Source organism: Gigantopelta aegis, chromosome 12 (genome assembly GCF_016097555.1).
Source record: "Gigantopelta aegis isolate Gae_Host chromosome 12, Gae_host_genome, whole genome shotgun sequence".
Lineage (NCBI taxonomy): Eukaryota > Metazoa > Mollusca > Gastropoda > Neomphalida > Peltospiridae > Gigantopelta > Gigantopelta aegis.
In genome coordinates, this window is record NC_054710.1 from 8769858 (window position 1) to 8795900 (window position 26043).

Consider the following 26043-nt stretch of genomic DNA (forward strand, 5'->3'; position numbering starts at 1 on the left):
ATACTATGGCTAAAATTTAGATCCGCCCCTGACTTGTGTGACTCATACCTCGATGAACGCAAAAGAAATAACAGACAATCCTTAACTATATTGCAAGAATGTTCCTAAAATTTCGCACCAATTTTAAATAGAAATAATTTTGGTCGGCAACAATACACTTATTTCACATATTTTAAACTGATTTTCTTTACTCTTTAGTTATACTGTGTGTTTTTTTTGTTGTTCATCATTTTCAAACTGTATAAATCTAAATAGCTAGGTTTCTGTTGTTAAGATAACAGGGGGGTTGGGGGGGGGGGGTAGGAGGGGGTTGCTTTTTTTTAACTATACCACTGGAGCACATTAATTTATTAATCATCGGCAATTGGATGCCAACATTTGGTCATTCTGACACGTAGTCATCAGAGGAAACCCGCTACATTTTCCTAATGTAGCAAGGGATCTTCTTTATGCACTTCCCCACAGACAGGAAATCACATACCACGGCCTTTGACCAGTTATGGTGCACTTTGTTGGACCAAGAAAAAAATCCATTCAGTTGATTCGCCGAGGTGGTTCCATCCTGCGACGTAAGCACTCACCCGACAGAGGTAAATCCCCCCCCCCCCCAATCTTTTTTAAGAAGTCTATTACTATGACTGCCACTATCTCTACCATTACAACTATACCGCTACTACTACTACTACTAGTGAGAAATACACTCACGGTCCGTAGTCGAGTGGGAAGTTGGGTGACGTCATCCTCTGTTCGTTATACGACGCCTGTAGACTGATCCTCCCCCGACACATCGAAACGTCTGGCAATAATAGTTAGTTTTATTTTTAATGAGACAGACAGACAGATAGACAGACAGTCAGACAGACACAGAGAGACAAACCGATAGAGACTGAGAAAAACAGATTGGGAGAAAGCGAACGACAGAGAAAGTGAGAATGGGGGAGACGGAACGAAAGAGAGAGAGAGAGAGAGAGAGAGAGAGAGAGAGAGAGAGAGAGAGAGAGAGAGAGAGAGAGAGAGAGAGACAGACACAGACACAGACACAGAGACACAGAGACAGAGAGAGACACAGAGAGAGAGACAGACACAGAGAGACAGTGACAGAGAGATATAGTGAGAGGAAGAAAGAGGGAGAGGGTGCGAATGAGAGACAAAGAGAGAGACAGACAGAGGGAGAAAGAGAAAGAGACACATAGACAGAGAGACACAGACAAAGAGAGATAGTGAGAGACCGAGAGAGGGAGGGAGTGTGAAAGAGGGAAAGAGAAAAAATAGTGGGAGAGAGAGAGATGAAAGAGTGAGAGAGAGAGTCAGAGAGAGAGAGAGAGAGAGAGAGAGAGAGAGAGAGAGAGAGAGAGAGAGAGAGAGAGAGAGAGAGAGAGAGAGTCAGAGAGAGAGAGAGAGAGAGAGAGAGAGAGAGAGAGAGAGAGAGCATGACTCATCAGTTTGAACTCATCTTATTATTTCTATTTCCTGTTCAAGGGTCGTAGAGTGGTCAGAAGTGGATCGGGGAGGGTTTAGAATATGAACCTAACGGACGCTTCTGTCTACATTTCCCTTGGACATATTTATATGAATAACCTAATATTGCATTGTAAAAACTATTTAACCTCAGAGGGTAGGCGGCTTCTTTCAAACCATCCGAACCCACACATACCCACCCCACCCACCCAAACCAACCACACACACACACACACACACACACACACACACAGACACACACACACACACACACACACACACACACACACACACACACATATATATACACACACAACGTACGCCTCTGTGTTCCAATCAGTGTTCCCCGACTGGAATATTGTAGGTAACATATAATTTATTTAACACCTGGCTTGAAACTAAATCGTATGGTATCTTCAAACACTTTGTTTTCACCTTTGTATTGGTAATATTCCAGCACCATATTCACTATTCCGTTGCCGGGTCCTGTCACTAATTCCATGAACAGATATCTACCGGAAGTTGTAAACGTTGATTTGTCGTGTTCCACGTCACCACAGAACGTGCCCAGTGTGTGCTCGCCTTTAGTGAGTCCTAAAACATTTTTAAAGAGGGTACGTTTATTTAAACTTTTTTTTTAATTAAAAGCTTTCTTTAATTTAGCAATATTAGTATTGTTAGTATTGAAATCTTGAAAATTAATACATTTTTAAAGTAAGAGAACTACTGTTTAAAATGTTTCAAAATTTATGAAATGCATTGTCAATTATATTATATATTGTATACATAGAGAATAATACATGAGTGGCCGTCAGATACCATTTATCTTACAACGAGTTGTTTTAAAAGGTATCTAACGAGCGAAAGCGAGTTTGATACGTTTTTAAACAACGACTTGTGAGATAAATGGTATCTAACGAACACGAATGTATTATTTTATTTCTTACATACCAGATTTCAAGCAAATTTTAACATCTTTTTTTCGACTAAACGTTATTTACAGCCGTTGCACTTGTAGCCAACTTACGCGTCACAGACACATGATTGTTAAGTTAACTATGCGTTAAAGTGTAATCTATTTTCCACCGTGTTGTTTTTCATTGGCTGCATGGCACTGGTGACCTGGTCATCACCTAGGAGCAAGCAGTCAGTCATATGTCTTGAAATTGTTAACGTGTGTTAACAACCCATGTGTTCTCAAAAATAATGCATGGTGTTCTCACCAACAGGTGTGTAAGAAATATAATTATTATTACGCGTTGGAAGATGCCAGCAACCAGAAGGGCCCGTAGTCCAGTGGTAAAGCACTTGCTTGGTGCGCGGTCGGTCTAGGATCGATCCCCGTCGGTGGACCCATTGGGCTATTCGTCGTTCCAGCCAGTGCATCACGACTGGTATATCAAAGGCAGTGGTATGTGCTATCCTGCCTGTGGGATGGCGCATTTAAAAGATCCCTTGCTACTAATGAAAACCAAATGTGGCGGGTTTCCTCTTTAAGACTATATGTTAGAATTACCAAATGTTTGACACCCAGTAGCCAATGATTAATAAATTAACTTTTCTTTAGTGGTGTCGTTAAACAAAACTTTAACGTACCATCGTATACGACCAGGTACGTTTCGTTGCATCCGTCTGCAGAGTTGGAATCAAAATTATTTCCTGAAATCGTGATCCGTATTTCGTAACCAGTAGCGGCCCGTATCCGAAATAAACACACGCCGGTCCTGAAATAAAATATAAAATGAAATGTTTTATTTATTTATTTATTTAACGACGCCTTCAACACATTTTATTTACGGTTATATGGCGTCGAAATGTAAAATGACGTCATCATGGTCGTCCTTCGTATAAAACTCAAACGTCATGTGCATGAACGTATGAGACAGGGGTCGGGACGGGGCGGGGGGGGGGGGGTCGACTTCCCCCTACAGCTGGAGCAAAACATCTAACTCGGCCAAAATTTATACTGATATTTGTGCTAACATGAGTCTTTTTTATGACAGACAGACAGACAAATTGTTTATTAAAGTTCACCTCAGTTAAAACATAAAACATTTGCTGCATTGTAAGATGTTTCCGACTAATAAAATATTTCTACGATTAAACTTACATATTAAATATATTTTCTTGTTTAGAATATCAGTGTCTGTATATTCAATGTGTTTCTGGTCGTCTTAATATTTCTAAGAAGCCTAAGAAGATTTTGTCTTCAAATAATTTCGTACGTACCAAAAAAAAACAACATTTTTTAGGAAATAAAATGAAATTTAACCTAGTACACATATTAGAACGATCAGAAACATTTAATATACAGCCACTAATATTTTATGCAGAACATTATATGTGATATGTAATTACAATCGTTAAAAAGTCTGTTAGTCGATAACATCTTAAACATTGCAGCAAACTCAGGAATGTCCCTTTAATTCGGGCAAAAGCTAGCCTGCCCCCCCCCCCCCCCAAGGGGGGGGGGGGACTCGTACGCTTATGACTATGAGTGCTGGTAAAGCAGTAAATAAAAAAAGAATTAAAAAATTTTAAAAACAGAGATCAGCCCAAAGTTCAACCAGCAAACGTTTCGCTAACGTTCGCGAACTATTTGATTGGTTCCCAAGGTGGCCATTTGGTGTACTATCAAGCGCATAAACCAGTCTAGCGGGCGGGATTTTTTCCGCTCGGTCTGGCTGAACGCAGCCCTGGTCCGATTAGCACTAGGGTGTTTTTCATATTAGAGAGAAAAAAAAAGAAAAAAAAAGAAGAAAGAAATGTTTTATTTAACGACGCACTCAACACATTTTATGAATGAACAAATGAATGAATGAATGAATGATGAATGAATGAATGAATTAACGTTTTAACGACACTCCAGCACGAAAAATACATCGCCTATTGGGTGTCAAACTATGGTAAATGCAAAATTTAAGTGACAGGTTCATGAGGGCATGGGTTCACATAAAGGCGTCCTCCAGCAAGAACACATTGGTATAGAAAAATGGCAGAGGAAAAGGAAGAAAATTAAAGTTAAAGTTTGTTTTGTTTAACGACACCACTAGAGCACATTGATTCATTATTCATCGGCTATTGGATGTCAAACATTTGGTAATTTTAACATATAGTATTAGAAAGGAAACCCGCTACTTTCTTCCATTAGTAGCAAGGGACCTTTTATATGCACCATCTCACATACAGGATATCATATACCACGGCCTTTGATATACCAGTCGTGGTGCACTGGCTGGAATGAGAAAGGAAAGGAAATGTTTTATTTAACGATGCACTCAACACATTTTATGTACGGTTATATGGCGTCAGACATATGGTTAAGGACCACACTTGTATTGAGTGATTAAACCCGCTGTCGCCACTTCACGCAATAATCTTTTTCGATTAGCAGCAAGGGATATTTTATATGCTCAATCCGATAGACAGGATAGTACATACCACGGCCTTTGTTACACCAGTTGTGGAGCACTGTCTGGAACGAGAAATAGCCCAATGGGTCCACCGACGGGGATCGATCCTAGACCGACCGCGGAGCTACGTTCCGCTCCAGGAAAAGGAAGGAAGAGCACGGTCTCTGATATACCAGTCGTGGGGTACTGACTCGAAGGGTAAGAGGGTTTGGGTGGGGAGGTGGAGGGGGAGGGGGAGGGGTAGTTTCAGATGAGAGGTTACAAAAGAATGACACATAGTTTACAAACACACTGGTTAAAATAATTCTTACTTGGGCTGTTCATCAAAATATGTCACATCTAACGTGGTCGACGTCAGTTCTCTCGTCGCATCGGCCAACTCGTGTACACCGCCATAGCAGATTTCTACAAGAGAATGAACAACTTCTTACATATTGGCGCTCAATCTGATTAAAATAAGTTCTACTGGTCTACCAGTAGATCTAACAGCATTGCGTGGACTCCCATGTCCAGGTGACATTTCATCTATAAATAACAATTTAAATATCGACCAGGTCAGGTCAGGTCAGGTCATAGGGTTTTACGTGCACATTCAGAACAAGCTGTTGTAGCGCACGCCTGTCCTGGGCACAAGAGCCGGTCTCGGCCGGCTCCTCCGTCCAGGACAGGAAAATATCGACCAATTACAGTTCGTCTTTTATAGCGTTATTCGGGAGCATACAAATTCTAAAAATATCGGGCAAGACTGTTTATGCAATAGGCGAACTTGTTGGTCTATTTCAACATTAAAAAACGGGGGAAAGTGCAGCAATAAACTCTGGATTGTATACTAGTGTACATATATTTTATATATAGTAGATACGTATCTGTGTGATCCTTAACCATATGTCCGACGCCATATAACCGTAAATAAAAGGTGTTGAGTGCGTCGTTAAATAAAACATTTCCTTCCTCCCTTCTTCTCCATAATTTCGCAAGTCAGGTGGCGGTTCCGACAGTTTATAAAGGGTGGGGCGGGACATGTGCTGAATGGAGTATTGCTGGGTCGATCCGCTCCCTCCCTAAATCCGCCTCTGTTAATTATTACACAATATTTACTCACTGTCGCGCCCTGCTCTGTAGTGAATCCCGAATCCTTTCGCAGCGCCCTCTGTGTCTGACGTAAACACGACGTACACCGTATCACCGCTACTCTTCAGTGTGACGTCACTGTCACCCCGACCACACCATCGGCGCAGGTGGTTGGACGATTGGTTGTAACCTAGACAGTACAGAAAAGGGTCTCATTACAAAGATACGCTTTACCACTGGACTACGTCCCGCCCCTCCAAGAGGAGATACGATTTAATTACAACTTACGAGAGAAATGTTACGATAGACCTCGAACTCATTAAGCTGCTCTTAGTAGGTACTAAATAGATTTTATTATACGAGCTTGTGTGTCGCACTGATTTTACGAAACTTGTGTCAGGATTTTTGTATTGCTCGAATGAGAGCGAGGGTTTCACATGCACAGTCTGAGCTAAGACTTGACAATGTATTGGGAAGAAACGTCATGTTATGACGTTGCTTTTTCAAAATTACGTCATTACGCTTGTTATTACACGAGTGCTTCGTGTGGGATTTATTAACTCGGTTTATGTTGAACCATGTGGATAATAAATAAAGTTAAATACCCGCCAGGCCCGTGGGGGGGGGGGGGTGGTCGTTTTGGCTTAAGGTGAGGGCGTGAAGTGCCCAAGTTGCTTAGAGGGGGTCCGGGGAGCATATTGAAAAAAAGTCACCGGTTGGGAGGTCGACCGACCCCTCCCCCCCCCCTTCCCATTGTCTAATGGCCCTACCGCCATAGACCTTTACTAACTGTCATGGTTGACGGTAACTGACGGTAATTAAGTTAACTAACCGTCATAGACAACTAGACTGTCTTCACAGGTTTCCTTTCGGTTGTCCAAGTCTACTGTTACGATGTACAGGTATACCCGGTCTCTTTCGTTGACGGCCGTGATGCGCCAGCGACATGTCAAATTGCTGTAACAAGAATAAGGAAATGGGCGGACTCATATGCTACAGCTTGGTTTTGTCAAATGATGGAGACATAGACACGTGTGTGTGGTGTGTGGTGTGTGTGTGTGTGTGTGTGTGTGTGTGTGTGTGTGTGTGTGTGTGTGTGTGTGTGTGTGTGTTATTAGTCGGAAACATCTTACAATGGAGCAAACTCAGGAATGTCCCTTTAATAGTGAAAAATATGTCATAGTGTTTTAAAACTAGGGTCTGTCTCTTTAATACTTTGGGACCGGGTTTCAAGTATTCATATTTATGGATCATGCATACGCATACGTTTACAATGTTGCCTATGAAATTTTATTTGGTGCAGTGCAACCTATAGAAAGGGAGTTAACTCACCTAGGATAGAAATATGGATAACTGGGCGAGAACAAACCAGCTGGGTCGGCAGTAGCGTTCAGATCAATGACGTCATCACTACACGTCGATACTAGGAACAGATCAAATGAAAAGGAAATAAAATTTTAAGACCAACGCCTTTTCAAAGTTTGTTTATGTGAAAATGCGTTAAATACATACACATTGCTTGAGGGACATTTTAGTGATGGTATGGTTTGGAGCATGGGCGTCGATCGGTGGGGGACAGGGGGAACGCGTCCCCCTCACTTTTCAACGCCGGGGGACAATCTATATAAATGTCCTCCCCCCCCCACCCCCACGCTTTTTCGTTTAGCAAAAGCAACAACACCACCAACAACAACAACAAAAACAACAACAGCAACAACAAAAAACAAACAAAAACAAACAAAAATTAAAAATTTAACCACTAATGTGTAGCTTTATGATTTTCATTGACATTCCTTTATCACACACACGCCCCCCCCACGCCCAACCCCCCCCCCCACGCCCCAAACCCCCTCCCCACGCCCCAAACACCACCCCCACCCCCCCACCCCCAACACACACACACTTTTAAAGCCAGATTGACGTCCATGGTTTGGGGTAAGTGCAACAAGATAAACGAGTCCAGCATGATATTTATTATTGTGGTGTTTATCGCTGTGCCGTAAGATCTTAGTCTAACAAATGTCAAAATATTTTTTTATTTTTTTTAAAGGGACCGTAGATGTTTACCTTGGTGAACTAGATTTGGAGTTTGATAATGGGGTTGCGTTATAGATGAGACCTAATAAATAATACACATAAGCGTACGATACATATATCAATACCAATAACGGGATGGCTGAAGACGACTCGAGCTAATACATCCCCCCCCCACCCACCCCCCAACCACCCCCACCCCCTTCGAACCAGTCCTGGAGCAAAACCTCAAATTTTGGCAAAAATGATACAGATATTCGGGGGAAATATGCTAACCTGAGACTTTTATACTATGTATTTCCATCATTATACCCTCAAAATTAGTTGTAATCCATGTGAAAATGCGCAGTGATTCATTTGTAACCCTATATAGCCGTTTGGTAGTAATGCTAATATGAATAGAATAGAATAGAATAGAACAGAACAGAACAGATATTTAACGACACTCCAGCAAGAAAAATACATTGGCTATTGGGTGTCAAACGATGGTAAATGCAAACAAATAAGGTGATGATCAACATCAAGATAAAACAAACATGCAACAGTTAAAACTAATATGAACAGATGTCATTATCCGGATTCGGGCATTTTCGTTTAATTCTAGCAAAAACAAGCCTCCCCACCCCCCCCCCCCCCCCCCTCCCCCCTCCCCACACACACGGAGAGAGAGAGAGAGAGAGAGAGAGAGAGAGAGAGAGAGAGAGAGAGAGAGAGAGAGAGAGAGAGAGAGAGAGTAAAGTTTGTTTTATTTAACGACGCCACTAGAGCACATTGATTTTTTATCTTATCATCGGCTATTGGACGTCAAACATATGGTCATTTTGACACTGTTTTGAAGAGGAAACCCGCTGTCGCCACATAGGCTACTCTTTTTTCGACAGGCAGCAAGGGATCTTTTATTTGCGCTTCCCACAGGCAGGATAGCACAAACCATGGCCTTTGTTGAACCAGTTATGGATCACTGGTCGATGCAAGTGGTTTACACCTACCCATTGAGCCGGAGCACTCACTCAGGGTTTGGAGTCGGTATCTGGATATCTAGACAGAGAGTGACAGAGACAGAGAGTGACAGAGACAGAGACACACAGAGTTAAGTTTAAGATTACATACATGATTCAAATTCCATAATACCGAACTGTACATACCTGAAAACACAATGCATGCCGTTGTTATAATAAATCCAGAAATTAAAAATTTCATAACAGCACCCATTTCTGTTCCCTTTTTGTTGCTTTCAACACGCGTTGTTTTTTCACGCCTGTTGTCTTCAGTGTACCTGTATGAAGTATGCACTTGTGACTCTCGGTGACAAAAGAAGCCTTTTCAATTTAGTTTATCCCTCTTTTGTCGTAACTTTAATATATTCCTTTCAAAAGCTGCCTTTGTGACGGACATGCATGGCTCCACAAGTATAGTGCGCCGTTGTGTCGTTTCAAAGTGTGTTGTAGTGTAAAATTTTCTGTAATGAAAATATCTTGTGCAAATGTTTTTTAGTAATAATGTGTTTGTATACAGGCTCACTTCTAGGTAAAGTGGTGTGTAATAAGATATCCAGTCACAGCCGCATAGCAGTGAAACACGGATTGTCATAGATAGTTCATCAAGTCACAGCAGGGCCGTACCCTCCGGGGGAAGGGGGGGGAGTTCCCCCCCCCCCCCGAGAATCTCACCTTTTTTTTTTTACTCCAGAAAATAGCATACATATCTCATGGTTTAATTTGTATATAAAAAGTAGTGCCCACCCACCCCCCTAGGATTTTGATCAGGGTACGGCCCTGCACAGCCATATAGCAGTGAAACACGGGTTGTCGTATAGATAGTTCATTAACGTTCTGCCTGGTTTAGTGCCTCGGTGGGTGACCCTGTGGAAACATCCAGGAATGTTACACACAAAGAACGGAATTCATGTCTGTTCAACGACGCCACAATGCATTTTATCTTTCAGGCGTGTTTGTAGCGGGGAGGGTTTTGGGGGTCAAACCCTTCTGTCTCGCACTGGCGTATGAAACGGGCGGAGGGTGGGGAAACAAGGGATATATGCCCGCCAACACACTCACATTGTTGGAGTAACTATGGGTTTTTTTTATATTTATACTTACTTATACTTACTTATATATATATATATATATATATATATATATATATATATATATATATATGTATGTATGTATGTGTGTCTGTGTGTGTCTGTGCGTGTATGTGTGTGTGTGTGTGTGTGTGTGTGTGTGTGTGCCCCCCACCCCTCCCCCACTTTTTGGCACTTTCCTACGCTCGTGCGCTCTCTGCTCAAGCACATTTTCTTTCTTCACAATGTTTTCCGGGGTAGAATATCTGAAAAAGCAGCAAGAGATATTTTATATTTCAGTACATACCACAAACTTTGGTTCTCGTCCCAGCCAGTGCTCCACGATTAGTATATCAAAGGTCGTGATACATGTATGTGCTATCCTGTCTATGGGATGGTATATAAAAAAGATCCCTTGCTACTAATGAAAACAAATGTAGCGGGTTTCCTTGACATCCAATAGCCGGCGATTAATAAATCAAGTCTAGTCACATTAGTGGTGTCGTTAACCAAAACAAACTTTAAAGGGACATTCCCGAGTTTGCTGCAATTTTTAAAAATGTTATCGACTAACAGAGACTTTTTAACGATTGTAATTACATATCAAATATATTTTTCTGTATAACATATTAGAAAGAAAGAAAGAAATGTTTTATTTAACGACGCACTCAACACATTTTATTTACGGTTATATGGCGTCAGACATATGGTTAAGGACCACATAGATTTTGAGAGGAAACCCGCTGTCGCCACTTCATGGGCTACTCTTTCCGATTGGCAGCAAGGGATCTTTTATTTGCGCTTCCCACAGGCAGAATAGCACAAACTATGGCCTTTGTTGAACCAGTTATGGATCACTGGTCGGTGCAAGTGGTTTACACCTACCCATTGAGCCTTGCGGAGCACTCACTCTGGGTTTGGAGTCGGTATCTGGATTAAAATTCCCATGCCTCGACTGGGATCCGAACCCAGTACCTACCAGCCTGTAGACCGATGGTCTAACCACGACGCCACCGAGGCCGGTATTATATCATATTAGTGGTTGTATATTAAACGTGTTTCTGGTCGTTCTAATATTTATACGAGGTTAAATTTCATTTTATTTCTTAAACTATATGTTTTCGTACGTACGAAATTATTTGAAGACAAAATCCAGTTTCGGCTTCTTACAAATATTAAGATGACCAGAAACAATTGAATATACAGACATTGATATTCTAAACAAAAAATATATTTAATATGTATGTTTAATCGTAGAGATATTTTATTAGTCGAAAACATCTTATAATGTAGTAAACTCAGGAATGTCCCTTTAACTTAACCACAGCTTTTGGTGTACCTGTCACGGAGCAATAGTTGTGCTGGGGGGGGGGGGGGGGGGGGGGGGGGTCACAGGACCGTACCCTCCGAGGGGCATGGAGGCAGCTGACCCCTGAGAATCTCACTTTATTTTAATAGCATACACATCTCAGGGTTTAATTTGTATAGTGTTTCATTTGTTTATAAAAAGTTGTGCCCCCACTCCTAGGATTTTGATCAGGGTACATACTCATACATCGCGGGGAAATCGATCCTGCGACCCGTCTCACTTCAGTCGAGTGCTCTAACAATGAGCTACACCCGCCCCTGTATTGGAATGAAAACAGAACCCAGTCTCGTGTCCGACACGAATCCAATATCAATAGCTATAGCCCTTGTACGATCGCTCTCTCAGCCAGAGATAACTCTATAGAGAAAACACGGAATGGCTACCTACCTACCACAACAATACCAGGGCCGTACCCCCCCCCCCCCCCCCGAGAATGTCATTTATTTTTCTTTATTTTTTTACTCCAGAAAATAGCATACATATTTGTTTATAAAAAGTAGTGCCCCCACCCCTAGGATTTTGATCAGGGTACGGCTCTGAATCATACATCGCGGGGAATCGATCCTGTGACCCGTCTCAATTCAGTTTTCTTTATTTTTTTACTCCAGAAAATAGCATACATATCTCAGGGTTTAATTTGTGTAGTGTTTCAATTGTTTATAAAAAGTAGTGCCCCCTCTTCCCCCCCCCCCCCCCCCCCCCCCCCCCCGGATTTATGATCATGGTACGACCCTGAATACCCGCTCTAATGCAACACTAACTCTATGTATGACGCTAAATACCTTTATATTGATCATTTTCGAATTCGCTGATAACGAATCTTTCACATATTAACTAGTAATACACACATTATACACAAAAAACCCGACAGCACCCCTTTCAATAATGTTCCGGTTAAATACGACAGGTATTGCTCTGTTACAGTCAGTCAACGTTTTGTTTTGTTTAACAACACCACTATAGCACATTAATTTATTAATCACCGACTATATATTGGATGTCAAACAATTGGTAATTTTGACATATATTATCTTAGAGAGGAAACCCCCTACATTTTCCGATTGTAGCAATGGATCTTTTATATGCACCATCCCACAGACAGGATAGCACATACCACGTTCTTTGATATACCATTCGTGATGCACTGGCTGGATCGAGAAATAGCCCAATGTGTCCACCGACGGGGATCGATCCCAGACCGACCGCGTATCGAGCGAACGCTGTACCACTGGGCTACGTCCCGCCCCCTCTCAGCTAGAGATAACTCAATAGAGAAAACACGGAATGGCTCGGTTGTCTTACCACCGAATAGGCAATTATTCTCTCTCTATTTCATTTCATTTCAACTTATTTTCGTGCTTATATCCAATTAAGGTTCAAGCACGTGGTCCTGGACACACACCTCAGCTATCTGGGCTGTCTGTCCAGAGCAGAGGGTTAGTGGTAAGTTTGTTAGTGATTGGTGAGAGAGAAGAGCGCGTAGTGGTCTTACACCTAACCATCGAGTCGTTAAAATTCGCTCTGGGTGGGAGCCGGTTCTGGGTGGCGAACCCTGTACCTACCAGCCTTATGTCCGATGTCTTAACCACAACACCACACCACCGAGGCCGGTTTCCCGGTCTAATACAACATTAACCCTATGTATGACCTTAGTAACGCTAAATACCATTACATTCATCATTTCCGAGTTCGCCGATAACAAATATTTCACATATTAACCACAAATACACACACACTACAAGAAGACACCCGACAACACCTCCTTTCAATAATGTTTCGGTTAAATGCGTAGGTGCTAACGGGTTTCTTCCTGTTATCTCTGGCTGAGAGAGTGATCGTAATCAACCAAATGTTCGTCTAGCTCTCTAACGGTAAAGTACTCTGGCTACAATAGCCAGTGATCTGTGCGCATGACATTATTGTAATAAAAAATCACATTTTTTAAAGGGACATACCCTAGTTTTTAAACACAAAGGCATATTTCTTTTACTATTATAGTCGTTTTTGACAACTGAAATCATACTTTACTTAGATTTTATGGTTTAGATTATCAGTTTCCGTACATTCGAAGTGTTTTGGTCATCCAGGGCCCGTGCTTATAACACTTAAAGTCTAGACTTTAATGAATGGCGTTGCCATGACGTTAAAGTCTGGACATTATTAAAGTCTAGACTTTAAGGTTTATAAGCACGGGGCCTGGTGTTTGTAATATCACAAAATGCATTTCTCATATTTTTAAAAACGCACGTGCGTCTGAAAAGTAACAGTTATGGAGTCGAGTTTTAGTCTATTTTTATAGGATATTTCACCATTTCAAGGTCACAGACTCATGTTTCACACAACTGTAACTTTATCCAAAAGTGTTACAGGTTTGTAGATTAACTAAACTTAGTGATATTTTTCACGGGTTAAAACTAGGGTCTGTCCCTTTAATACATTCTGAATGCGGACAGTAATATTAGCTAAATATCCACATAATAAGTAAATAGTTCACAATAACTATGAGGAAGAGTTGCGCGAGTGAGTATATATTTGGACACGTGGAGTTTTCCGAATAACAGAACTGTGACAAAAATTACAACCATCCCATGAACAGTCCTTTGTATTGTCCTGGTCACGGGCCCGGTTCGTTGTTTCTTGATCGCGTAGACACGGACGTGCTTAGGCTTACGGACGACACAAGCGTTTTGTTAAAACCCAAGCATAACGGATTTAGGACTGATGATATATAAATTGTTTTATGTATTTTGTATATTGTTCAGACAAAAAAGGAATGTAAGAAAAAAAGGTGTGGTAATGTGAAAACGGAGATATTTGTCAAATAAGGATTGCATCTCTTGTAAATCTAACTGATTGGGGGATGTGTGCAAATTTAAAAAGAAAAAGAAACTTTGAACATATTGCTTCCTCACATAGGTTTGAAAGTTTGTTTTTGTTTAACGACACCACTAGAGCACACTGATTAATTGACCATCGGCTATGGGATGTCAAACATTTGGTAATTCTAAACAGTAGTCATAAGAGGAAACCCGCTACATTTCCCTAATGCAGCAAGGGATTTTTTATATGCACTTTCCCACAGACAGGAAAGCACATACCACGGTGTTTGACCAGTTGTGGTGTACTGGTTGAAATAAGAAAAAGAGTTCAGTATAAATACACAATTAAGTTATATGATCGTCATCATAACTATTACCCTCGTCGCCATTATCATCATAATCACTAACAGCATCTCTTTCACCATCACTAATCTCCATCATTATCATCACTATCATCATCATCACCATCATCATCGCCATCACCATCATCACCAGTATCACCATCATCACCAGTATCATCATCAACATCATCATCACCACCACCATCATCATCATTATCATCATAATTATCATCATTATTATCATCATCATCACCACCATTATAATCATTATTATTATCATCATCATCATCATCATCATCATCATCATCATCATCACCATCATCATTATCATCATCATCACCATCATTATCATCACCACCACCATCATTATCATCATCATCATCATCATTATTATCATCATCATCACCATCATTATCATCATCATCATCACCATCATTATTATCATCATTATCATCATCATCACCAACATCATCATCAGTATTATTGTCAACAGCAGCATCACCATCGCAATCACTGTCATCATCACATCGTTGTTGTCATAATCACCATCCTCATCCTCATTATCATTATCATCATCATCATCATCATCATCGTTATTGTCAGCAGTATCACCATCATCATCATCATCATCTCCATCAGTACCATCATCGTTGTCATCATTATTATTCAGAAAAGATGCATGGTTTACAAATTAAACATAAACTTATCCTCATTTTGATGATCGCTCATCCACTATAACTTTTACTTGAACACTTTGACACCTTCCCTGGTAACAACGTTTAAGAAAGAAAAAACCGTGGGCGGATTTATTCAAATATATATATAAAACGTAATTTCAGAACAGATGATCATTTTCGAATTTTGATGTTAGACGTCATGGTGTTTACGTCAATCTTGGTGTCCGGTGTTTTGTTGGCGAGTGCGACGTTGGCGATAGACTTGACGTTGTCGCCAGGCGCGAGAGGTGGCGACGTCGTGGCCGCAGTGGTTGACAGAATCCGGTCTAAGTGCATCTTTCCCAACGACCGCCTGTTTCTGCGCCGACTGGCCTACGTGGAGACGAGAGATGGGGAAGACTCGAGGACGTACCGGGCCGGGTATCACGGAGGAATATGGCAGGTTGGCATAGAACAGCATTTGTTTTTGTTTAACGACACCACTAGAGCGCATCAGAGACGAATTTGAATATTTGGCTCCCCTAGGCCACGAGTATATGTGTGCCCCCTCCCCTTCCCCCACTCCCACTAGATCTGAGCAGGAATATTTTCCAAAGAGGAGAGACAAAACATGTTGGCATTTAAAGGCGCGGACCATTACGAACGTGCGTTTTTAGAATTAAGATGGATGACCAGAACCATTTCAGATGCACGAAAATTAATATTCTAAATAATAAAATTTAAGTACTTCGAATTTAAATTTTCAAAAATGTCTTTAATAGTAAACAAAATACGTCGTAGTGTTTAAAAACTAGGGTATGTCTCTGTAATATTAAAACATAGGCATAGTCAGGCATATGCAGGTATGGCGACCGTAAGTTAACATTTGGGGAGGGGGCTGAATGACTGAAATTTTGTACGGGGGTTCGAGAACATGGTCCACGGGGAAATTGAAAACTACATGTTCTTAAATAATCTAGCCTACAATTAAAATTTATCATTACAAATACTGACAAATGTAACACTTTTTAAATGCATTTTTCACGATGTGTTATATAGAGGATAATAAATGAGTTACCAGTTATTATCAAATTTATGTTCCGAGTGAAAGCTCGTGACATAAATTTGATAACAACTGGTACCGAGTTTGTTATTCTGTTTATTACCCCCAGCTATTTGGTGGGGTTACTTTTAGGGGTTTATATATATATATATATATATATATATATATATATATATATATATATATATATAGCCTACATCGGTTGCACGTCCATGTATATTAGAAATGACGTAAACTACTTTACTGTTCTGGGTATTGCTTTAACTTTGTATTTATTCATGGTTCACGGATAATTTTCAAACCCAAGTTCTATATATTCTGTAAAAAAATAAATCTATAATGAATTGCATTAAATTACCATTTCATTACAAGTTTTAACACTGAAACCAGAAAGACGTAAACGCAAACGCTTTCAAATATGTGACGTCATTATATGTGCTCTGCCAAATCGTGATGACGTCATATTTAGTACCGACAAGGTGATTGGTTTGTTGGCATCAAATCGTCCAATAGTAGTGTACGTTAAACCAATGCATGATAATTTCTCAGTGAGAAATTGTGATTTTTATGTTCCCCGTTATGAGTGCCTGCTGGGGGTAATAATTATAGCAGGCGCGGATCCAGGATTTTTAAATAGGGCGGGGGGGGGGGGGGCCGAGGGCATGCTCCCCCGCGAAATTTTGAAATAAGTACATTTTTGTGTAATTCCACTCTAGTTAAAAAAATAAATAACTTGACCCCAAAAATAGGGGGGGGGGGGGCGGGCCCCTTGGGCCCCCCACTAAATCCGCGCCTGTATAGGATATTAAACGAGCTTCCATTTCGTATCATGTTTATGTCCCGAGTGAAATTGAGTTTTAACGAGTGACAAAATGAAAATTATTTCACGAGGGACATAAAATGAAATAATTACTTACAATGAACAACTGTACGATACAATCAAACAATAAATAGTTACAGATACAATCGCAAATATCGTGAATATCAAACAGTCGAATTATTATGAAGGACTTTTATTAATAAGTAGCACGGGGCCAATGATATAGCGCTCGCCAGATGCGTGGTTCGTCTTCGATCGATCCCTGTTTAATATGGATATTTCTCGTTCTTGTCAGTGCTTCATTAATTGGTGTAACAAAGGTCTCGGTATGTATTATCCTGTTTGTGGAATACTGCATATAAAAGATCTCTTGCTGCTAATTGGAAAGAGTAACCCAATGCGTGGCAGCAGCGGGTTTCCTCTCTCATTATCTGTGTGGCACTTAACCATATGTCCGACAGTATATAATCATATTTAAAATGTGTTGAGTGCGTCGTTAAATAAAACATCCCTTTCTTTCTTTATTTCCTTTGGTAACGCATGTATGTCAATTCGCGGAGAGAATTTTGTCAACGTGATGTTCTAGAACGCAATGTTCTGCTTTCTACTAGTAAAACTCATCACGGCAAATGTTGGCAAATGCAAATATTATAAATATGTAAAGCGAACATATACTTTAACTGACGAATATAAGTCAAAAATAATATGTCTAGGAACCAATCCCACCATCACCACCACCAGAATTTGGCTTTTCATTAGTTACAAGTGTATAATAATATAGTTTCCAACAATGTCTGATAGAACAAAGTTTTTGTTGAACGGAGAATCATCTAAAGGGATATTTATCTCGATTTTATTTTGTTTCGTTTCCCCAAGATAAGCTAAATATTTAATAGCCGCACCCCCCAAAACCCCCAAACAAAACAAACAAAAACAACCAAACAAACAAACAAAACAAAAAACACAACACAACACAACACAACACAACACAACACAACACAACACAAAAAAATATAAAACTATAAAAAACATAAAACCAAAAAATAAAACCAAAAACAACAACAAGCAAACAAGCAAAGCAACAAACAAAAACAAAATAATAATAATAATAATAATAATAATAATAATAATAATAATAATTAAAATAATAATAAAAACACCTCTTTTCTCACTTTGCTAGGTCGACTCTCTCAAACTGATGGTTTCTCAAACATGTATGTCGCGGACTATTCGGGAATGCAATCTTATCCAATCAGAATTCGGAATCAACTGGCCGCGCGTCAGGTGGGCGGAGCTCCGGAAGCCGCTCTACTCGGGATTGGCTGCTGCTATGTTCATTCTAACAAAGATGGCCAATCAGATTCCGGGAGACATGGCGGGTCAAGCTCAGTTTTGGCGGTACAACTTCAATTCCTTTGGCAACATCGCCACGTTCGTTAACCGTGCTGAAACTCTTCGAGATAATGGTGCGTATTAAGGATGCTGTTTTTGTGTTCTTTGTTGTTGTTGGGGTTTTTTTGTGGGGTAGATATGACGTGCTTGTGTGATCGCGCGTGTGTACGTGCGTGCGTGTATGTGTGTGTTGAATTGTTCGGGGGGGGGGGGGGGTCGAATATTCGTTTTGCTTTTGTTGCGGGTTTCTGTTGGGGTTGTTTTGGGTTTTTTAGCGAGGCAGGCTTTGGGGGTTTTCTTGTTGGGCTTTTTTTTTTTTGGAGGGGGGGGGGGGAGGTGGTGATGTTTTGGGGGTTGTGTTTTTTTGTTTGTTTGTTGGGTTTTGTTTTGTTGGGGTTTTTTTTTTTTTTTGGGGGGGGGGGTGTTGGGTTGTTGTTGTTTTTTTGTTGTTTTTGGGGGGGGGTTGGTTTTCTTTTCTTTTCTTTTTTTCGCGAATACATTGTGTTAAAAAAAAAAGTTCTTAGCAAATTTAAAAGCCACAATTATGACCATTTTGCAACACACCCTATTTTCTTCAGAGTATAATTTACTGTATTGTTTTATACTTAAAATATAAGGCCTGTGGAATATAAGAAACGTTCGATTTAAAAAAATTTAAAAAAAACAAACAAAAAAACAAACAAAAAACAAGGACGAGGTGGTAATTAATTTTGATTATTTTAGGGGCAAAAAAGGGTGCAATAGCCGGACATATTTATACAATATCTAATAATAAATAAGTGTCAATGTCGTTATATTAAGCAATCTCACAAACTCGAGACTAAAGTCTAGATCACTTTTCTTTTTTTTAACGTGAAGAAATCATCTTATTTCAGTTTGCACCGACAACGTCATTGACCTCGCTTTCATCCTCGATGGATCCGGAAGTATTCTTCCGGGTGACTTCACACGCACCCTGGTGTTTGTTAGAAACGTCATTTCCGGTTTGGACATCTCGCCGAGCACCGCAAGAGTTGCGGCGGTGGAATATGGCGACACTGTGGCTGTGAACTTCAAATTCAACCAGTATTCGTCAAAGCAGTCTTTACTGACGGCGGTTTCCAAAATTAATAAACGTAAGCGCAGTTCTTAAAGGCATATTGTCACAGACCACTGACCTATTTAATGGTCTAACAAAGTATTACCTGAACAAAAGTAATTTGATCTGTTCCTAAATGTACTTTATTAAACCATCTTCATAACCACCGTACTCCATTTATTAATGACATTTTGTAAAAATAATTGAATTATGGCAATGATCCATAATTTAAAAACTAAAATTGTCGAGAGGGATGACATGGATTTCATTCCACCATGGTTGAGTTAAAGTGATGCGATAGCTAGATTTGGTTTCCAACAATTAATGTGATTTTTATTTATTATCAATTTTTAGAGAAATAAGGTCCTTAAATCCGTGACAGTATGCCTTTAAATCCGTGACAGTATGCCTTTAAATCCGTGACAGTATGCATTTAAATCCGTGACAGTATGCCTTTAAATCCGTGACAGTATGCCTTTAAATCCGTGACAGTATGCCTTTAAATCCGTGACAGTATGCCTTTAAGATTAGTAGGTTTCCTTTCTTTTATTGGGCGGGACGTAGCCCTAGGCAAAGCGCTCGCTTGACGCGCTGTGGGTCTATGATCGATCCCCGTCGGTGGACCTATTGGGCTATTTCTCGTTCCAGCCAGTGTACCAAAGAAAATAAAGAAAGGTTTTATTTAACGACGCACTCAACACATTTTATTTACGGTTATATGACGTCAGATATATGGTTATGGACCACAGAGATATTGAGAGAGGAAACCCACTGTCGCCACTTCATGGGCTACGCTACTCTTTTCGATTAGCAGCAAGGGATCTTTTATATGTACCATCCCACAGACAGGGTAGTACATACCACGGTCTTTGAGATACCAGTCGTGGTGTACTGGCTGGAACGACAAATATCCCAATGGGTCCACCGACGGGGATCGATCTCAGACCGACCGTGCATTGAGCGAGCGCTTTACCACTGGGCTACGTTCTGCCCCAGCCAGTGCACCACGACTGGTATATCCTGTCTGTGGGATGGTGCATATAAAATATTCCTTGCTACTAATGGAAAATTGTAGCGGGTTTCCTCTCTAAACTATATGTCTAAGTTACCAAATGTTTGACATCCAATAGCCGATGATTAATAAATCAATGTGCTCTAGTCGTTGAACAAAGCAAACGGTTTTTTTAGATTAGGTTTTCTTATTTTAAGGGTCGGCGCTATTTCAGTGACATGAGCGATCGGCTAAGGTGATAGGTTCTAGCGTTCACATTCAGAACAAGCTGTTGTAGCACACGCCTGTCATGGGCGCAGGTGTCGACTTTCTCCGGCTTCTCATTGGTTTTCCCCTGTTTATAATTAGTGATCCATGACTGGCATATTAAAGGCCGTGTTATGGGTCATCCTGCCCGTGGGATGATGCGTTTGCCATGAATAGGTAAAATTAACCTGTTCGACTAATTGATTAGTCGCACAGAGACCAGTATTTCGTTTTAACTTATTTTCATGCTTATATCCAATTAAGGTTCAAGCACGCTGTCTTGGGCACACAACTCAGCTATTTGGGTTGTCTGTCCAGGACAGTAGGTTAGTTGTTAGTAGTTAGTGGGAGATAAGAGGGTGTAGTGGTCTTACACCTACCCACTGACTCGTTAAAACTCGCTCTGGGTGGGAGCCGGTACCGGGCTGCGAACCCTGTACCTACCAGCCTTATGTCCGATCGCTTAACCACGACACCACCGAGGCCGGTAAGAGACCAGTGTAAATCCCGTAAGGAAATTATTGGTTTAAAGTGGTTGGGATATTTTTAGACAGTAGAAATAGTGCTATGTTAAAGTACTGTCTAAAGTAATAAAGCGAATAAACAACTCGCAAGTTAGAAATTATCTATCCCTCGTGAATTCAGTTCAATTCAATTCTTTTATTAACTTTGAGCTTTACAGCTCATCAGTATACACACAGAAATATAAATAAAAAGGTTAATGTCGTCAACTCCCGCCTTGGTGACAAATAACGGTAATTTCTCGTAGATCGTTAGTTGTTATTTAATCATCTATTTCCTTATAGTGGCGTCGTGGTAGGCCATCGGTCTACAGGCTGGTAGGTACTGGGTTCGGATCCCAGTCGAGGCATGGGATTTTTAATCCAGATACCGACTCCAAACCCTGAGTGAGTGCTCCGTAAGGCTCAGTGGGTAGGTGTAAACCACTTGCACCGACCAGTGATCCATAACTGGTTCAACAAAGGCTACGGTTTGTGCTATCCTGCCCTGCGAGAAGCGCAAATAAAAGATCCCTTTCTGCTAATCGGAAAGAGTAGCCCATGTAGTGGCGACAGCGGGTTTCGTCTCAAAATATGTGTGGTCCTTAACCATATGTCTGACACCATATAACCGTAAATAAAATGTGTTGAGTGCGTCGTTAAATAAAACTATTTTCTTTCTTTCTATTTCCTTACATTTAGTGGGCGGGACGCATCCCAGAGGTAAAGTGCTCACTTGATGCGCGGTCGGTCTGGGATCGATCCCCGTTGGTGGGCCCATTAGGCTATTTCTCGTCTCAGCCAATGCACCACGACTGATTATCAAATACCGTGGTTTGTGCTATCGTGTCTGTGGAAAGTGCATATACAAGATTCCTTGCTACTAATGGAAAAATGTAGCGGGTTTCCTCTCAAAGACTATTATGTCAGAATGATCAAACTTAATGTTTGACATCCAATTAAGGATTGTCTGTTATTTCTTTTACGTTCATCGGGGTATGAACAAACAAAAATTCGTTCGCAAACTGTGTGAATCGGCGTAGCCGTTATCACAAAAGTTTGAAGATGAACGTAAAATAAATAACAGACAATACTTACAATTAAATTTGAATTATACTTGCTAATAATAACACTAAAATGTTTTACTTTATTTTGAATTATGTTTGGTCCATAAACAATAAATAGAGATTAATAAACGAGCTTGTGTGTCGTACTGATTTTATGAAACGAGTGTATTGCCCGAGCGAGAGCGAGAGCGAGGGTAATACATGAAGTCTAACACGAGTTTCGTAAAATCAGTACGACTCACACGCAAGTGTAATAATTTCTTTATTATCCATATTATTATTGTTGTTTTCTTTACCTATAACAAGATCCCACTCAAAATGTTTCAGCCACAACTAGAAGGAGACAACGAAATGATGTCATATTTCAACTGCCCAGACTGAGCTAGGACTGGAGAAGCAACGTCATCTTATGACGTCGCCTCCCAAAATTACGTCATTACACTTGTTATTACACGTGTGCTTCGTATGATTATTATTAACTCGGTTACGTTGAACCACGTGGATAATAACGCTCAATAAGGCAACTTGCCCATATAAAATGACGTCGTCAGATATGACGTTGCCTGACGACGTAATTTTTACATTCCCGTTGCTACATCTGGACCAGTGGGATAACATCCAATATAGCCAATGGCCAATAAATCACAGGCACGGAGGAAGCAAGTATACATTGGGGGAGGGCTGAATGAGATCTAGAGTGTGCGGGGGTATCCTCCACCGTATAATTTTGAAAACATGATGTTCTGAAATGCAATTTCCTGCATTCTGCAAGTAAAATATTTCTGCCTTAAGATTTACTACAAATAATAGTTTTTAATTATTGGGATCCGCGGTGCCTGAATCAATGCGCTCTGATGGTGTCGTACCGGCCTCGGTGGCGTAGTGGTTAGGCCATCGGTCTACAGGCTGGTAGGTACTGGGTTCGGATCCCAGTCGAGGCATGGGATTTTTAATCCAAATACCGACTCCAAACCCTGAGTGAGTGCTCCGCAAGGCTCAATGGGTAGGTGTACACCACTTGCACCGAACAGTGATCCATAACTGGTTTAACAAAGGCCATGGTTTGTGCTATCCTGCCTGTGGGAAGCGCAAATAAACGATCCCTTGCTGCTAATCGGAAAGAGTAGCCCATGTAGTGGTGACAGCGGGTTTCCTCTCAAAATCTGTGTGGTCCATAACCATATGTCTGACGCCATATAACCGTAAATAAAATGTGTTGAGTGCGTCGTTAAATAAAACATTTCTTTCTTTCTTTGATGCTGTCGTTTACCTAATGCAAAACTTTAACTTTGTTTCCTTGCACGTAGGTCACGGCGGCACCAACACGGCTGCTGCTCTCGGGAACGTGACCAGCATCATTTTCAACCAGTTGAACGGGGCCCGCCCTGACGCCAAACACATCGCCATTCTGCTGACAGACGGCGTCTCCAAAAACGTCACCCAGACCATACACGCGGCCAACGACCTCAGGTCAAAGGGCGTCACCGTGTTTGCCATTGGCGTAGGGAATGTCAATCAGGCAGAACTTATGGGCGTGGCATCGAATCCCAGTTGCACTCGCATGTTTCTACTGGATAACTTCCGGGAGATTGACAGCCTCATGTACGAGTTGCGGAAAAGTTCGTGTGAAGGTGAGTGATGCGGGAATGTTAGCAGGGGGCAGTGGCGTAGCGAGGGAGGGGGGAGGGGTGGGGTGGGGAAGGGGGAATGCCACCACCCCAACACCCTCCACACACACACACAAACACCACACCCCATCAAACTTCTTTTTCTTTTTTTTACTGTATTAAATTTTATAAAATCATACATACATACAATGGGTGTCTGGATAGCTCAGAACGCATCGTGGTTAGTCTGCTATTTGCGGGACATTCGGTGCCACAGGTTCGAGTCCCAGCAACGGCATGGGACAATTTGTGAGTCCAGAAAGGATTTAATTATCCCCTGCGCCAGTGCGTTAATATCTATGTATGTAACAGTCAACCTCGACATACATACATATTCAAACATACATATATACATATATACATACATACATACATACATACCCCTCCGAACCCGCACCTACATTTCAAATATACAGTGCTCTATATGAACAAGTACCTAACAAAAGACAACTGAAATATTACTCGACTCCTTCAATAGAAACCGGCCGAGTGGACATTCCAGACCAGAAAAGTGCAGCTAGAGAGTTAGTCTAGAGCCATGGTCCTATTGGGCTATTTCTCCTTCCAGCCAGTGCACCACGACTGGTATATCAAAGACCGTGGTATGTGCTATCCTGTCTGTGGGATCGTGCACATAAAATCCCTTGCTACTAATGGAAAAATGTAGCGGGTTTCCTCTCTAAGACTGTCAAAATTACTAAATGTTTGACATCCAATAGTTGATGATTAATAAATCAATGTGCTCCAGTGGTGTCTCTCCCTATCTCTATATCTCTTTCTTTCTTTCTTTCTTTCCTTTCTTTCTTTCCTTTCTTTCTTTCTTTCATTCTTTATTTATTTATTTCTCTCTCTATCGCTGTATCTCCCTCTCTATCTCTGTATCTGTATCTCCCTCTCTCTCTCTCTCTCTCTCTCTCTCTCTCTCTCTCTCTCTCTCTCTCTCTCTCTCTCTCTCTCTCTCTCTCTCTCTCTCTCTCTCTCTCTCTCCTCTCCTCCTCCCTCCCTCCCTCCCTCCCTCCCTCCCTCCCTCTCTCGCTCTCTCTCTCTCTCTCTCTCTCTCTCTCTCTCTCTCTCTCTCTCTCTCTCTCTCCCCTCCTCTCTTCTCCTCTCTATCCCTCCCTCTCCTCCTCCTCTCTCTCATCTCCTCTCTCTCTCATCTCTCTCTCTCTCTCTCTCTCTCTCTCTCTCTCTCCCTCTCTCTCTCTCTCTCTCTCTCTCTCTCTCTCTCTCTCTCTCTCTCTCTCTCTCTCTCTCTCTCTCTCTCTCTCTCTCTCTCTCTCTTTATCTCTCTCTCTTTCTCCCCTCCCTCTCTTCGCAGTAATTTTTTTTTCAGGCTAAGTAAGGTCCAGGAGCCTAATTTACTAAACCCTCGCAACTTTACGATCTCGCAGTGCAATGCTAAAAGACTTGCAAAGAGGATGCTTTATTGTCTAGCAGAGCCTAAGAGACCTTTGTGAATTAGGCCCCAGGGCCCTGTTCCACGAAGCAGTGTTTGCTCTAAGATCAACTACTTAATGCACTTAAGGTTATCGTAGTCGTGGAACGGGGCCCTGGTGATTTAGTGTTGCCATAAAACACTAAGTGTATCATTCACACGACCAGAAACCATACCTTCTAAAGTGGATGCTATTAACAAAACCTATAACAATGTGTTTAATTATTAATAATAGCTCCGAATATACTTGGAGGAAACGGCGTAGGCACCGGTGGCAGTGGAAACAGTATAACAAGGGAGATAAACAACGGTACTGACAAGACTACTGTGGTTATTCCCCCTGACCAACAGACTGGTAACAACGGTGACACAGATAAAGTGTTTGTGAGTATACATATTCGCATATTTTATAATTATAACGTCCCAGGGTGTCAACTAGCGGTTATTAACGAGACTGTTGCTAGTTTCCAGGCATTAGTAATAATTATATATAATATGTTTTCGTCCAACAGATGTTGTATGATCTCAGTCGAAACA

General features: G+C 41.1%; 2 protein-coding genes across 2 annotated transcripts in view; one reads left to right on the plus strand and one right to left on the minus strand.

The window, feature by feature from the left end:
• Window positions 1–9240, minus strand: part of LOC121386890 (deleted in malignant brain tumors 1 protein-like) — a 16677-nt gene extending 7437 nt beyond the window's left edge. The window contains exons 1-8 of the mRNA XM_041517922.1: window positions 9122–9240; window positions 7275–7365; window positions 6775–6899; window positions 5974–6132; window positions 5183–5276; window positions 3055–3182; window positions 1894–2052; window positions 706–796 (exon numbers count right to left, since the gene is read on the minus strand). Of these exons, the coding sequence (XP_041373856.1) occupies window positions 706–796; window positions 1894–2052; window positions 3055–3182; window positions 5183–5276; window positions 5974–6132; window positions 6775–6899; window positions 7275–7365; window positions 9122–9188 (914 nt within the window). The 5' untranslated portion in view covers window positions 9189–9240. The remainder of the gene's footprint in view (window positions 1–705; window positions 797–1893; window positions 2053–3054; window positions 3183–5182; window positions 5277–5973; window positions 6133–6774; window positions 6900–7274; window positions 7366–9121) is intronic.
• A 6206-nt stretch (window positions 9241–15446) lies between these two features.
• The window catches only part of LOC121385804, a 29715-nt gene continuing 19118 nt past the window's right edge, over window positions 15447–26043 (plus strand). The window contains exons 1-5 of the mRNA XM_041516592.1: window positions 15447–15689; window positions 18290–18575; window positions 19377–19616; window positions 23712–24035; window positions 25742–25890. Coding sequence (XP_041372526.1) covers window positions 15447–15689; window positions 18290–18575; window positions 19377–19616; window positions 23712–24035; window positions 25742–25890 — 1242 coding nt within the window. The remainder of the gene's footprint in view (window positions 15690–18289; window positions 18576–19376; window positions 19617–23711; window positions 24036–25741; window positions 25891–26043) is intronic.